The sequence below is a fragment of the Gymnogyps californianus genome, chromosome 1 (assembly GCF_018139145.2).
Source record: "Gymnogyps californianus isolate 813 chromosome 1, ASM1813914v2, whole genome shotgun sequence".
NCBI lineage: Eukaryota > Metazoa > Chordata > Aves > Accipitriformes > Cathartidae > Gymnogyps > Gymnogyps californianus.
The window spans coordinates 26,310,236-26,326,329 of NC_059471.1; the positions used below are offsets into that span (position 1 = coordinate 26,310,236).

At 38.0% G+C, this 16,094-nt stretch overlaps 1 protein-coding gene across 1 annotated transcript in view; it reads right to left on the minus strand.

Moving 5' to 3' along the window:
• Positions 1-1,167: 1,167 nt before the first annotated feature.
• The window catches only part of DCLK1 (doublecortin like kinase 1), a 251,971-nt gene continuing 237,044 nt past the window's right edge, over positions 1,168-16,094 (minus strand). The window contains exons 17-18 of the mRNA XM_050905630.1: positions 10,747-10,820; positions 1,168-1,273 (exon numbers count right to left, since the gene is read on the minus strand). Of these exons, the coding sequence (XP_050761587.1) occupies positions 1,216-1,273; positions 10,747-10,820 (132 nt within the window). The 3' untranslated portion in view covers positions 1,168-1,215. The remainder of the gene's footprint in view (positions 1,274-10,746; positions 10,821-16,094) is intronic.

Below are 16,094 nucleotides of genomic sequence, written 5' to 3' on the forward strand. Positions count from 1 at the left end.
CTTAGGATAATGGTCAAATAAAATGCTATAATGGTGTGTTGAGGTTTTAACAAACCAGAAATATGTATACTCTGTGTAAATGCCCATTTTATTAAATATTACAAATAGAACTGGTGAATCATTTTTAGTTTCTCCATTCTAAGACAAAACTTTTGCTAAGTCAGTTTAGGATTTACGTATATATTAAACGACTTGTATTTTCCCTGACTTAGAAGTGCTCTAGCTATTTTAAGGGTAATTCTCATCAATGTTAATCTTTAAAAGTGACTCTCCCGGAATAACCAGGTCATGCTGAGAGGATGCCTGTACATTTCTGAATGTGAGGCAAAGGAACCAGGAACTTCTCAACTAGATCATTACATACCATTACATGACAGAACGTGTCCTCAAGCCATTTCCCAAGACTCTGCATTGTCATTAGCAGCAAACGATATGGAAGCAACCTTTTGTGGCCATCATCATGTCATCTTCTGTAAACTATGAGGCTGCCCTAAACTGAATTTCCCATTTAGCCTCCATAATATCCTCCAACAGCAGTCACTCCCTGTGGAAGTATGATGCAGGTTTAGAATGAGCTGCTGTAGAAGATACTGTTTGTTTAATTTTATTTTCATTTTTAAAGCCTATATTTGTAACCTCTAAGCAATAGTGCGTTTGATATTGTTTTGGCCAGAAACAGGCAAAGAACTTTAGGGTACTATAAAAGATATGTGCGTATAAAAGCAAAAAAGCCAGAATAAAGCCCTGATGTGGGTTGTCAAGATTTAAGTTGATCGTTTACTCAGAGGGTTAACGTGTGCTAAAATTACATACTGCAGTTCCTAGCTTCACTGATGAAAACATTCACTGCTTCTATCTTTAAATAAAAAAGCAAAATAGCCTTAACCCTTTGAGGATCATATTAGCAGCAAGTTGCAATCTAAACAGAGAACAAGTATTTCAATCAATTAGGAAATTATTCTTACAAAGATTCTGTGAGCACCCTTTTGTGTTCCACCATCCCAGCGTTTACTGCTGGATAGACCAGCTGTAATCACTTCACACAGGTCTAAAGGATTTTTAGGGTCTCAAAGGGTTAAAGCCAAGACTTTTGAGTAAAAGTGTTTTATTAAAAGGGTGAGTTAGGTGAGCGAACAGTCTCGGATGAACTTGGTGAATAGTCTTCCGATTCGGAGTTGAGTTCAGGTGGAGCTTGCTGTGCCTTATAACGTCCCCTCACATCCTGGTTGCGTCTTCGTCGGAAAACCTGCCTCTCCTTATCAAGAGCGGTGGTCTGGCAGGGGCATAAAATAAGAATAAATGAAATTAGGCTGTGTGTGAAATTCAAAGCTAATGAAAACCATGAGTTTTTATGTGGTCTGCAAATACCAGGGATAATAAATGTTCAGACCAAATTAAACCTGTTCTGTCTCAGTCAGGTCTGAAAGGTTGAGCCCACAACATAGCTAAATGGTTTAAAAAGTGCATTTCCCAAACCTTAAGAGGTAGCGTGACATCATCAAGCAGATACAGTACCATATATATGGATGCCATATGTTCTACTTCTGGATGCTATTAATTTCATCCTTTAATAGATTCAAATTTCAAGCCAAATACCAACTGACCTTCCCCCCACCCTCCTCAAAGTATAAATCTGTTTCTACAGGCAAGGCAGAGATGTACGCTTGTCTTTGATTTGACCTAATGAAGGCTGATACACACTCACCCATGTTCAAGTCAGTGCAATTGGCTAACAAAGATGAATTGTGATGAAGTTGTCAGACAAGAGAGAAAAACAAACACTGAAGGGAGCTAGCCCAGCTTTTTGACACCTCCTCATGCCACTCAATCGATGTTCTTAGGGAGAACGCTGAAGAGCTCTGACGGAAAGACCCGTTTAGCCTGACCACCCTGCCTCCTCCTGTTAACCAAGGTCTATCGAATTAAATACTCTGCTAATTTTATCTAGGTCTATCTAGAGTATCTAGGAATGGGAAAGAAGAACGCTTACTTGATGGGCTTTATTTTTTGATCAGTTTCTGCCACTATTGAGAATGCAAGTCTTAATAAGATGGCTTTAACTTCTAGCCACATCCTTTCTTCTGCTTTTCTGGCACATTTACAAGCTGAAACTGGAACCCAGGTAAGGGCAGGCCAAGTCTGACTAACGATTTCAAGCATGGGACTGGGTTTCGTTGTTTTCTTGATTACAGGGTATTAGACTGCAGTCCCTGAAATCGCTGTAAAATTACAAGTTCAACAGGATGGCCTTGATTCAGCAAGAGCACTTTGACACATAGTTAACTGCCTTCTGAAGCAGGGCTGCCTTCTTAAAACATGGCCTCTGATTTTTTTGGAAAAAGCAAAACGGGAAAAGGCAGGTGGCTAGTAAGATGACATACAAAATGGAAACAAATATCTGATCATGGCACTGGAGGCAAAGATAACTTTGAGAACTGAACAGGTTTAACTGCTAAGGCTTGTAAAATTTGTCCCCAGTATGAAAATCTCCATTTAAAAGAATGCAGCCAAAAGATTATTCTGCTTCAAAGATTTATTGTTTTCTCTTGAGATATACATGACTGATTTCTCTAGAAAATTTACCAGTTATAGTGTGAGCCTCACAGGAGAGCAGAGATGTATTTATAGCCAACATATTTTTGAGAACAAAATGAAAACTAAATCCATCATACTGGTGCAGAATAGCATTATAGCAATCCATGCTCTAAAATAATGCAATCAGCATTCAATAATGATGTAACAGAGACAGAAAGATGGACAAGAGTACAGAGCTACTATAGCAAATGGATTTAGTTAGGCTAAATTGCTGAACTGTTATTTTTGTGTCTAGAACCTACATAGCACTAATTTAAAGGGGTAAAATAATTAACTTTGATAAGTTCATCCCTGTATTTTAAATAATAATTGCTACAAAATCCAACACTTCTCATCTGCTGAGAATTTCTTTGTTTACTGCTAATCTTTCGGTTAAGAGCTCTAATTAGTATTTTCAATGCCTTCTACGTTTCTTAGCCTTGAACCAATTCAGTTTTTGATTATTTTTTAATGTGAAACAGAAGAATACCTAGATCTTTTACACACAGTGAATATACTGCATACAGTATGTAATTCTGTGTGAAAATTGAAAAGAATGGCATATATTACCATTCTATAAAATACAGATTTCCATTTAAAAGATTTTTTATGCTTACAGGAAATAAGCATTTATTTAAAGTTTAAACCACATCACATAATCCTGTGGTAATAGATACTCTCCTCTGAGAAAGTTAAACATTTCTGGTTGAATAAATAAAAATACTTGTATTAAATTCGAAATTTATTTTTAAAACATGCTACATGAGAATGGTAAATGTATATGTAAAAACTGAAGGTATTTAAAATTAGATAAGTTACACAGAAGAGAATACTCTTGAATAAAAGATTTGTTTTGAAATTTAGCCTAGGATATTGCTTTTTTTAAAGGACAAAATTCTAAAATTGCAAAACTAGTTATATAATTAAATATCAGGACATCTTTTTAAAGATGTCTTTAAAAAATAAGCCGCAAGATACTAGTTTTCTACTATTGTTGGGGAAGCTTTGGGGGCTTTTTTTTAAATGTATTTGTTTAAATGTATTTGTTTAAATATACATAAAGGCACTTCCTGCCTCAATAATAAAAAACGTTAAGCAAAAAAACCCTGATGATCTCACCTAATCCAGCACCTTATGCTGTAGTTTGTAGGACCAAATATTTCTGGCTTCCTAACCCTTCAGATACTTCCTGAGATATTTTGAGACTACATTTTTCTTTACAGTTTTATCCAAAATCTCCCCTGAATTTGATCTAATCGGTCTTTGTAAAGACATGTTTGTACACTCAGGGGCATTATTGTGGTTACTCTCCTGGGCTGAGAGACATTCAGAGCCTTTCTCACCCAAAGAGCTTATGAAATAAAAATGTATAAAGTCACAGAGAGCCAAAGAAGGGAGTATTTGTCTAGTGAAAGCAAAAATACACAGGTTATATTCTAACGTATAGTGTTTAACATGTCAGAACCACAAAATGGGTCACTTCTGGCAACAGACAGAGCACTCACAAGCCCTACAGAACTTGCAAGAACGGGCTTATTCTGCCCAATGTTACGATGACATTTTGCACTTCCAGTGTCTAATACACTGCCGGACAGTATTGCCGCTCTGCATTCTGCACAAATGCTGTTTTTCGTTTAATGAGGTCATGGTTATTTTTTACCTCTAAAGAATTTCAAAATACGACAGATTAATGCTTTGGAATGCAGGGGAGATGGTAAAATACATTTGAGTATTGACCGCATGTGTTTTGTAAGTGCAATTTTCACCTAGTGTACCCTCTTGTGCACATGGGCATATTCAAAAAATCAGCTTTCTCATTATTATTACTGTTTTTGTAACAAAGGCCTCTTATACACATTGTCTTGGTTTAATAGATGTTTTATTTCATCTACTATTCAGCTGGGTGGTTCGCTGGTGCATGAACCAGTCCATTATGGATTTCCAGGGCATTTCTACTTTAAGCTACTCTTTCAATAAATAATAAGAGGATCTGAAGTGCACTTATGCTTCACAGGGCTGCAAATCCCAGATTTTCATTATCACATTTCGACATTTTTTTTTCCCTGGCTCAAGGTGAGAGAGTGAGAACTTTGAGCACTATATGATAGTAATGGCAACTAAAATGTAAGGATAGCGTTCTTATTTAAGATGTGCGGCTGTCCTCCTACAATCCATATGAGGAAATGTAGAGCTTCTTATCCAGCAGCAGATAAGTGGATTGCCTCTAATAGTTTGGTGCTGACGGGTCTGAAGCACTTCATTAAGCACTAATGTATTTTGCATCAACATTTAGTAATCCTGACACCCAGTACCAAATGGTTAACAAGCCATTTTTGGAAATGCATTTAATTTGAAGTAACGGAGCATTATTTTAAAATTATTGTTTCTGTCACCTATATACTAAAGTGCAGTTAGCATTTTTCCAGGATTTTGCCATAGGGAGTGTCTTCATCCTCACTTCTACCTCTTGATGTTGTAGGACTCCTGAGCCGTGCAAATTCGGTTTTTATCTTGGAAAATGTTGAACTCCGTGTTTATGAACAGACATTCAAAAACTACCACTGCTTTGAGATATATGTTGGATTTGCAGTGGGAAGTGCCTTATTTTAGCTGTGGGGTGATATTTTCTGTCAGGTCAGTAATTATTGGATTGAAGTAACTGCATTTTATGAATGCGAGCAGAGACTGTTTTTCTTTTCACTTGTCTTAATTTACTACTGGCCACCAAATATAGATATATATTCATTTCATTAATAAAAGAACATTATTGTGCATTTTGCCTCTTAGCCCATCCATTATTCATACCAGCCAGGAGACTGAACTGGGGATGCAGCTGTTCACGCATTAATCTAAGAAACCCTTCCCTTCACTTGCTTTCATTCTGCAGGAGCATATTTGCAATTTGTTTGCAATTTTCGTGATGCTTTGTTTAGTGTGTAGAATTACATGGACATATGTATTGAAACAGTGGTATTTTTCTTCCAGTGCATTCTTTTATATACATGTATGTGTATGCACATATTTAAATGTTCACACCTAGATAATTATATCTTATTTCCTTAAGCTTCTGGCTAGTGACCTTGATATGTTGAGATATGAAACGGCAGGTTTCCTTACTGTAAAAATGACCATTAAACAATGCTTGTGGCACGAGCCAGGCAGCCCTTCAGTCTGATCTTTTTTTTTTTCCATGGGTTTCTCAGGTGTTATATATATATATATATATATATACACACACACACACACACGTGTGATATTGATTCATGATTCAAGACACTTTTTGGAAAGAACTTCAAACTTAGCAATGCACCTCAGTCCAGGAGTGAAAGACACATGTTATTTTTAGCCCCTCAGGCACAAGCTATAACTAAGCCAAGTTACACGGTGATTTGGAGACGTGCAAATGACCACATCGAGGGGACAAATTAATCGAGTGGATTTGAACCTAGACCTCCAAATACAACAGGCCAGTGCTTTAGCACACCGTGTAACTTCTGGCATGAAATTTAGCTAAAAGGAAAGTAAAAAAGAAAGAAAACCAAATCAATTTGATGTATGCTTTGTACTGTATTGGTAAGTGAATACAAAGACAAGTATTCTACACATAAAACTGCTGAATTCATATTGCTATATTTAAGTTTGTGTTTACTCTTTGACATCCCTCCTTTTTAGAGACACAATTCCTCAGCTGGTTTCAATTACACGTGGAAGAGACTTAGTGCCAAGTTGTTTGCATGGGTGAATTTTATTTATAGTTTGTAAATCAGTTGTGGTTTTCTTAGTCAAAGAGCAGAAGAGATTTTAAATGAGTTTAGATGTTTGCCTGTTTTTACCAATATTCAGTTTACAGAGGGTTTTACGGTATTAAAAATGGCACTTCACAGATAGCAAGCCTGATTCCCAACTTCCTTGTCCCATTGCCAAGACGTCTGGCTGTAACTTTTGACTTGAAAGTGTATCGTATCCACTTGGGACAGGTGTAAGTAACTCGACAGATGCAAAGTAATGGGAATTAGGAACCAAACACAGAGGATGGAACTATGGGTTTTCAAATGAGCTATTCAGATACTTTTTAACTGTGACAATGAGAACTGTATTTAAAAACTCCAGTATTTTATGAATTCAGTATTGACTGGATTGATGATTTCGTTAAGCATCCAATGTAACTCATCTCCTTGCTATTGTCAGATCATAGATAAGATCATTAATGACTTTCCCGTATATTTCCTGGGTTTTATTTTGCTACTTTAGCTTTTATATAGTGTCTGTGGATATACAGAAAACAACATATGTTAACATTTTATACTAATCTTATATATAATACTACATATACTAATATTTTCTACTAATATTTTACGTTGGATACAACCACTCTGGTGCTTCCTTGATATTCTCAATCAGCCCAGAAAAGGCAGAAAATTCAGGCCATTCTGTCAGTAGCAGATTAAAATAATGTTAAGATTCAGACATAAACCAGAACCAGTAAGGAAATTCAGGGTCAAAGAAAACATTGGTAAGTTATACAAAGTATTGCCTTCAAAATGTGCTGCCATTAGGAGGAACAGGTAAAGCAGCTAAAGAAGGCTATGGACTGGACACTGCAACACTTGGGGCTAAAGAGAAGGCTTGAAATACTTTCACTCTTAATATTCTGGCTTAGTTACAAGAAAGCCAAAAAACTGGAGGCACACAAACTGTTAAAAGCCTCAGTTAAGTACATCTTAAAGAAAAGTTCCTTATAAGAAAGTAAATCTATTAATCAGTGATGATATTTCTGAGTGACAATGCAGGTGCCATTTGGATTTTTTGTGGTCACTGTTGCTAAATTCCAGTAGAGGGAAATTATAAAAGATGAATGTGTTGGCTTTAACCCTTTTACAAAGGGTTCTATCAGAGAACGGGCTGACTTTGGAGAAAAAAAAAGAAATCCCAAACATAGTACCTCTGCTCAGAGATGGGTGATCTCTGCTGTCTTCGACTTGAGTTGACATTGGTAATTTGGGGTGAATGAAGATGTGATTGCACCCTGGGCATTACCCACCTGCACCAAGGCTGGCTTTCCTGGCTGTCAAGAACAACAACAACGTTTCACCAGGCTTGGGGCAGTGCAGACTGCAGGGGTTTAACTGGGACCTCCAGGTCTCATCCCCTACTGACGCTGCTTTGGCCTTTTCTGCACTTCTGATTGCAGGGCTGATGTCCCGACAGCATTAGGTGGGCTGCTTTTAAAACATGTATCAGTCTGGGGTCCAAATGATTTTACCGATTTGGCCCCTGCATTTTTTCTGTTCCTCATATTCACGGAACACTGTAAGATTTTCCAGGCATTATATCTCATACCTGCTACAACAACTATTACTGTACATAAGGTTTGTTGTATTTTAGTATCTCAAAAAAGTCACGTCACTTTTGCACATATTATCCTACTGAAAGGGAACAAAACAGGATGCAGAATGAGTGCCCAGAAAATTAGGACTTTGAGGCACTTTGAATAGGAAAGTTAGGCAGAGAAAGGAAAAGGTTTTCTGGTTGATTGAAGGAGGAAATAGTGCCATTTAAAAAGATATTTTAGAAGACTGCTAGAAACTAGGGATGAAAACGATCAAAGGAGTGGAGAAGAAATGAATAGTTTAACACTAACAAAGGGAGCATTATATTTTCCTTGGGACCTGCTTTCATTTTTCACTGTACTTGTGAATTCAGGTTAATTTTCATGGGCCTGTGATAAATTAACTGTTTTATAGACGGGAATTGATGAACCTTTTCATACGCTTTGCACTTGCACTACTAAAAAGTAAACACTTGCTACATCGAAATGCTTTTATTTAGACTAAAATGTTGGGCACTACAGCAGTTGCTTGTTTCTTGGAGATGAAAGAGGATGAAACACGGGGCAGTGCTTGTTCAGAGGTACCCCCTGTTACAGCATTTCCTAATTAAGCATCTACACCTAGGAGCCCTGCTCTCCCAATTTGCCTTGCCACACTAGGTGCCCTGTTTAGAAAGCACTAATTATAAACATTGTTGTTACTGCCCCCAGCTGGAAAACAGAGCAGTTTATGTATGAATAAGAGAGATTATCGCCCATCTGCTCCAGCCCATTATTCAGGGATGTGTCATTTTGTATGCTGATGGCAGCCATTACTAGTGCTTTAGTCAAATGGCCTTTTTTTTTTTTATAGCGTTTATTTATTTACCAAGTTGCAGAATTAGAGTCTTCCACCCCCACCTCCTCAAAATGCATATGGTTTGTTTCAAAATCTGGACTATGCAGTTAAACTGAGTCAAGGCCAATCTGAGAGGAGATGCTCGCTTTTATCACAGGCTCCTGTTCCTGGTGGTCTGCTCCCCCTGAAGCTGGGGTTTTAAAAGATCCAAACATTGTGTATAGAAAATGGAAAGATAGATTTCTCTTTTTTTTTTTTTTTTTGGTGTAAAATAGAAATAGTAAAGCAGAGAAGGAGTGTAAGCTGATCATGGATAGCAATTAAACTCCAGGAAGATAAATAAAGCTCATGTGAGCTGTCCTCCATTTTACAGAGGAGGCATTAAATTTGCAACTATTTGACAAAGTCCTGCTTGACACAAAATGCCATCTTTCCTTCATAAGCAGAAAAGAAAAATCCCTCTAATACTATCAAACCCACACTCAGCTAAAGCTGGGCACTCAGACCCCATTCCCCCCTTCTTCAAAACCAAAAAGCACAGATGCTGTGCTGCCGTCTCTCGGCTGTGTTACAGGGCTGGAACCTGCAAAGCATGATGCCAAGTGACAAGATAGACCAAGCAGGTTTTGCTATGTCCTCGCAGGTCGATGTAGGTTTATAGCCACCAACGCAAGTGCGATAGGCTGGAATTACAGGTACTGCTGCACACTCGAGCGCTTGGAGTGAAAGTGTTTCTCAATTCTTGCTAGCCAGCCTTCAGCTGATGGATGGGAACTACTTTCTACTTTTTGCCTGAAAAATAGGATTATTTTGGTTTTTCTTTCCCCAGAACATCCATATCAGAATCTGCTTAACCCTCAGTGTGCGCTCAGGGAACTGCTAGGTTTTATGGAAACCGTGCTGTAGCCCGATCCATGCACTCGGTGAAATGAGCCAGGGTGGGAATTTTACTTTACTGGAAACACTTGCAGTGACCATCTCTGCTGTTTCGCTAATGCGGTTAATTTGCTGAGTTTTTCCAAATATCTCACAGACGAGTTTTTAAAGGCTTCAATCACTGCAGTGTTAGAAAATGCAGGTTTCTCAAGAAACTTATAAAAATTTCTCCAGCTATCAAAACGCGGGTCTTGTGAGTAATAAGAAGGAAAAAAGCCAGCAAATAACCACTTGATGGAAATTCCAGGGCTCTGGATTGATTGAGGAGGTGCACGGGCCTTGCGTGGGCTATCAGACCTGGATCCTTCCTTGCCCCCGCTCCAGAATAACCCCCTCCCACCCAGAGCCCCATTTTATCATACAGGTTAAGCCAGCTAACGACAACCCTGGCACAGTTACACAATGAAGAAAAATATATTCAAAAGACTCATGCAATATTTAAAAAACTCAAATCAAAATAAATAGGTATCAGAAGGGTTTTAAAAAGAAAAGAGAAAGAATGCATTGTTAGAAACACAAGCTTACCAGCACATACAATGCATTGTATTTCATTGAACTTGGGAGAGTTTCTACGGACCGTGTTATGTAAATGCATTGTTCAATCTAAGGTAAGGATTGTGTTTAGTGGGTTTAAAATGACAGTATATAGCTCCACATCTCACATGGAAAAAGAGGAAAATATATGCTGAGAGCCTGTTGCTGCTCCATGTGTTTCAAAACAGGAGCGCAGGGGAAGCAGATGCCTTAACAAGCAATAGGGAGGGGGAGGGTGCGTACTTCAGCATATCTAGTAGATTTTCTATATACACTGTCCTTTTAACTATAGGGGAAATTGATACTGAGCATGTGCGATGAAGAGAAAGCTGGCGATGTGGGTGTGAGGGATGGGTGAAGAAAGGGAATGAGGGGGTGTGGCATCTCAATCAAGATTAAAACGAAACTGATAAAGCAGCATATGGACCGGATAACAAATCAAAAAGCATGTTTATCCACTGAAGGAACTGGTTAATGGAGACTGCCAGCACGTTGCCATGGAAACACTGACTGTTGGCGCTGCACCATCTCATACCTTATCCAATACATTCCTGGTTGTTGGTAGTAGTCCAAAGACCCTGATCTCTTGATGGTAAACCCGTGGTCCAGCTGAGCAGAGAGAAACGGGGCAACTCAGTGGATCGACATTAGGCTAAAGAATTCAGACTCCAGAGCAAGCTGTTCCTTATTTAGTGCATATTTACTGTTTTCACTTTCAGAAGGCACTTATCTAACATCCTAAAGCTATGTACCAGAGACAAAAAAGAAAAAAAAGTAAAGAAATAAAAGAAAAAGATACTAACTCTAGATTCCGTCTTGCTAAATTAGAAGCCAATTTATTCAAACTAAAATGGAGTTTGTGAAATAGGTTACTTAATGCATAATGCATTCATTTAAAAGTCTGACAAATATCTTGTTACCTCCAAAGACAGAAGTGCCCTTTTAAGTTGCACATACCAGTAATGGAAAATTATCTTTTGCAATTAAACTGAGAGGTTTAATAATTTAAAAAAAACCGCAGTGCAACCATCACAAGGAGCAGGCTAGACAGACTACACAAGGCTTAAGTTAGACTGCTTCATAATCATGGAATGTGTAAAGATGAAAAGAATCAGGTTTTGATACCCCATCAATCATGGTAATTCATTTCTAAAAATGCGTTAACCTTGGAGAGTAGGACTACTCAGAGCCATGAATAACATTGTTTATCATTTCAGCTTACACCTCATGCTCAAAAAGATAACAGTACAAAACTATTCGGTTTAAAATTGCACCAATTAAAGTCAAAATGGAAATGAACTTAACATTGTGTCCAGGAAGGTATGCTCGTGATATTACTTAAGGAATACAGATCTTTTAAGTTTAGTTTATCATTAGCAGAATCATGTGCATAGGAACAAAGAAAATGTGTTGTTTTCTCTAACCCTTCTGTGCTGCACTAACAGATGGTGGAGACATCATTTAGCCGAGTTAAATAAAATTTTAGGGGAAAATATCTTGAGGGAGACACTCTGCCCGCTTTAAAGTTGTTAGTTGCGATGATTTTCACATTTTGCCCTATGAAGAGAAAAGGCCATTTTGTGCTTCAATAAGAGCATGGCATATATTTCCAATACTGAGGATAGTTTCTAATTTTAAATTCAGAAAAGCAGTTCAACACATTTCCAGTTACCAACCACTTCAAGGGTAGCTAGGAGCTAACTGCAAATTTAAGTTTTTCTTGATGACTCCCCTGCAAGTGTAGAATTTAATAATTTGTTCCATTTTGTTAAAACAATGCCGCTTTCATCTTATTTAGAATTATTTAAAGGACGTTTCCTGTTTAAAACCATGAGAACCTTGTACCTAATTTTCTGTTACCTTAACTACACTGGTCTACTATTGCCATCTACTGGCTTCCTTGTATGCTGCACATAAAATACACAAAAGGGATGTTTTCTTAAAAAGCAGATAAAAAATATTGCCCTAAAATCGAAGAGCTAAAAAGTAATATAGAGAAAATCGGGAGAGTTGCTTCCTAACACGAGTTGAAACAATTATTTCGTCGGTGTGGAAATCCTGCCATGAGAAACCCAACTGTGGACAACGATCCTAGGACAACACAGACAATAGATGGGAAGGGATAGCCGAGGCACGGGTTCATCTTTAAGCCAAGCAAAACTCACAGACTAAACTTGGCTTCTCTTCCACACCACCCAAGAAATCCCACTGCTAAAAATGCCACTCGGAATTCGTAATTTTATTTTATAATCGGCAGAACGCAGGGCAACGACCCATCCGCTGCCTTCCCCTTGCCGGACTGCGGGCAGTGGCCCCGCGCCGGTGTCCCCAGCCCGGCAAGGACTCTGCAAGAGGCAGAGAGCTGCACCAACTTTCTGAGCAGCTTTTCTCTTTTGCTGTCCTATTTGATTCCTCTGAGTCTCCAGCTGGAGTTTACTCCCATTGCCAAGACAGAGACCTCATACAACCTTAACAGAAGATTATCATTAGTCTTTTCCTCTGTCTTAGCAATGGCAAAAATACAAGCACAAAAGTGACAACACACAGGCAAAGCTTTAACACTTCAGACAAGAACACAAATTAAACGATGCTTGGTTCATACAAGGAATTACAGCACACCTCTGGATCACAGAAGCATTCTTAAAAAATTATTTTGGCTCTTGGTCACTTTAGTCGCTGTCACTAAAGCCCAGAGGGTACAGCCACAGGGTATTGTTTTGTGGCCAAAGAAAAAAAAAAAAAGGGATGACATCCTTGGAGAACTGAAGGACAAAATCTATCCCCAAATTTTAAAGACTATTTAGTAAAAGTCTGGGTTTATGTTTTTACTGTAGTATCTTTTATAAACACCATCACAGAACTACAAAATATGTTCTTGTTGGAAAGCTGTATGAGAAACCCGATCCTACAAATATTTTGGCACATGCCTAACAGTAACGCGGCCATTCTGACACAGACCGGAGGGGCACTAGCCCAGCCCCTGTCTCCTACAGAGACTGGTAGTCAATGCCTATGACAAGAGTTTAAGAATAGGGCAAGTAAAGTGATCTTTCTCCTACATACTCTGCCATCAGCAAGCAGTGTTTTTTAGGGACTTGTTAATTCTCTTGCTGTTTTAAAAGCTAGCTCTCCAACTAAAATTTTGCTGGCAAAGCTATGTTGGTTTAAGGGAATTTTTTCCCAACTGACATAGTTATGCTGGCAGAACTTTTAATGATGTATTAATGTATCAACAGAAAAGTCTCTTTGCCTGTATAGTTAATTTTGTTTGAGGAATCATCTTCTGCTACATCAGCAAAGGAACTAATTTGCTAGGCATGCACAACATGTTCATTATGGTAGTTTGTCCAAACTGACAAATCCTTTCAAATGTGGACAAACTTGAAGTCTGGACACATGCACGAGAACTTGTAGGATGTCTCTGCCCTGAATGGTCAGAGACAACTTTTACTGAGGATTACCACATCAACAAAGCAGACGCAAGTCTGAACCAAAGGAGTCAACACAATGTATTTGGACATCACTGAAGGAAGCAGTCGCCACAGTAGACGCATGTAAAATACACGTGGCTTCAAACTTCCTCCCAGTCCAGCTGACCACAAACACATCTTTAGGAACTTAGTTTTCATAGTATAGTTTTAATTGGTGCATATGATAAATACTGCTTGAGATCTTTGAGGTGTGTTACTTGTTACCACCAAAGAAAACAGGCATATAATACCATACCAGTGTGAAGACAAATTAAGAACTAAATACCACAGATGAGCTATCTCTGTACATAAACAGAGTTATAAAACTCAAAATAATGCTAATATTTATCTTTTATACTATTAAGTAAGCTATATAGAGATATGCACATATTAACACATTTTCACAAACACACACACAGGCACAGATGTGTTATATAATATATAGAAGGTATCTCTATATATTATATTCACAAGCACTCTCTCAAAAAGTTACAGTAAACATACAGGCAGGCACAATAAAACAGTATTTTTGCAGAAAATATACTTAGTGCACGTCTTTAGTGCTGAACAATATGTTACAGCATCTGTACATAGTTTGAAAATTCTAAATGTAGAGCAGTCTTCTTTAATAAGATTTACTTCTATGATATTTGAGATTGCACAGTTAAAGGAAGATTCCCAAACGTAAAACCCTGATGACATGCATGTCAAATGTATATTAAGTATGCTTTCAAATGCAGAAACAACAATTAAATGCTTTGTTGTTTTGCTTTTGGCTTTATTTTACTTATTTAGAAAATAAAGGTAATTTATTCTTAAAATCAAAATTATCTAGCTTTCTGGAACATTACCAAAACACTAAAGAGGTCTATACTTCCCCATCTCTTCCAAGTTTTTAGAAAATAATTGACACAAGCTAATCAAACCACTTTCTGAATTCTGTAAAAATATTCTAAACATTTCTACTTTATAGGCCAAGTTGCAGGATTAATCGTGCCAGAGTATGATGTTCACCCATAGAGATGATCACTAAAAATAATCTGTTAAGTTTCCAAACACTAAAAAATAAATAAAAGCCATTAAGAATATAATTAAACATATACTTTTTTTTTTCTGATGTATAATGTTTTGCAGTGGAAAGATTCAGTACAGTGCCTTTTTCATTACTCAAGTGTCAAACTGCTGTAAACAATTCCTTGGCAGAGCAACTGGGGCAAAGGAAAAAAGAGGAGGGTGGGGAAATTAAAAACATAAAGGAGGCGAGGGATGGATGAAGACAGAGGCATCATTTCTCGCTTTTAAGCTTTGAAGTCATTAGCATGGAGGATCTGAGCAGTAATTCTCATGGACAAGCGTGCTGGCAGTCCATTCGAAAGGAACACGGTTTCAGCTAGTCTGTACAGAACATACCTGCATTTCAGATGAGCAATGGGTATGTGATGTTTTAGTTGTGGGAGAGTTGTTGCAGTATTATTGCTTAAAAATGAAAATAAATAAATGCTGACTATGTTAGCTGATGACTGAGAAAATCTAGGAAAAGCATGAGGAACAACTTGCTTCCATGTTGAGGACGTTCAGGGTTGGAAAGAGTAAAGAAAAAATATGAGAGAGGCACAGCTTGAAATTTTAAGTACTTATACCAAGTAACTTTGAGAGAGTATCTGTTTTGCTGCACAAACAGTTCACACCTGTGAGCCAGATTGCATGTGCTGAGCTGAGTTTACTTCATGCTGATTTAACTCACCACTGGAGGGGCTGAGCTGAGAAACATGAAAGTGGAAACAGTACAAGAAAGTGTACATGTGCAGTCACACCACCTGCAATTTATGGAAGCTGGGAATGAACACTGAGTAATCTGATATGGGAATGGTTATGTTTAACGTATCACTTATTTTTAGTGACTATTTGGAGCGTTAACATTACCATGAGTAATAAAGAAAAGCTTACAAACACAGGCAGATGTATCAAAAAAGTGAAGGATGTGCATGTTACTCTTCAATGGCATTAGGATGAATAATCTCATCATACACTGAACATATTCTGTGCGCATGTATATCTAATACACATGTTCATCTTTGGGGAAAAAATACAAATGTATGCGATGTACGCTACACTGAGGATGCCACTGAAACCTCAGTAAAGCTTGGTCAAAAGTTTGGTCAAGCTTGGTTTCAGAAGCTCCGACACGTTCTAACCTGGAATGCCTGGACTGGAATTGCAACATGACAGAAGGCAGCAAGGAGCTCCATTAAGTCTTTACCCAATTAAGTCCTTCTGCCTAAAGGGAAGCAGCTTGCATGTGGCAGTACAATAAAATGCTGCTGCTCAGGTAAATCTGAAGTGGCTAGACTCGTATCAACTATGAAGGTAGCAGTGAGCATCATAGCTCTCTTTGATGTCTTCAGAGAAGAGC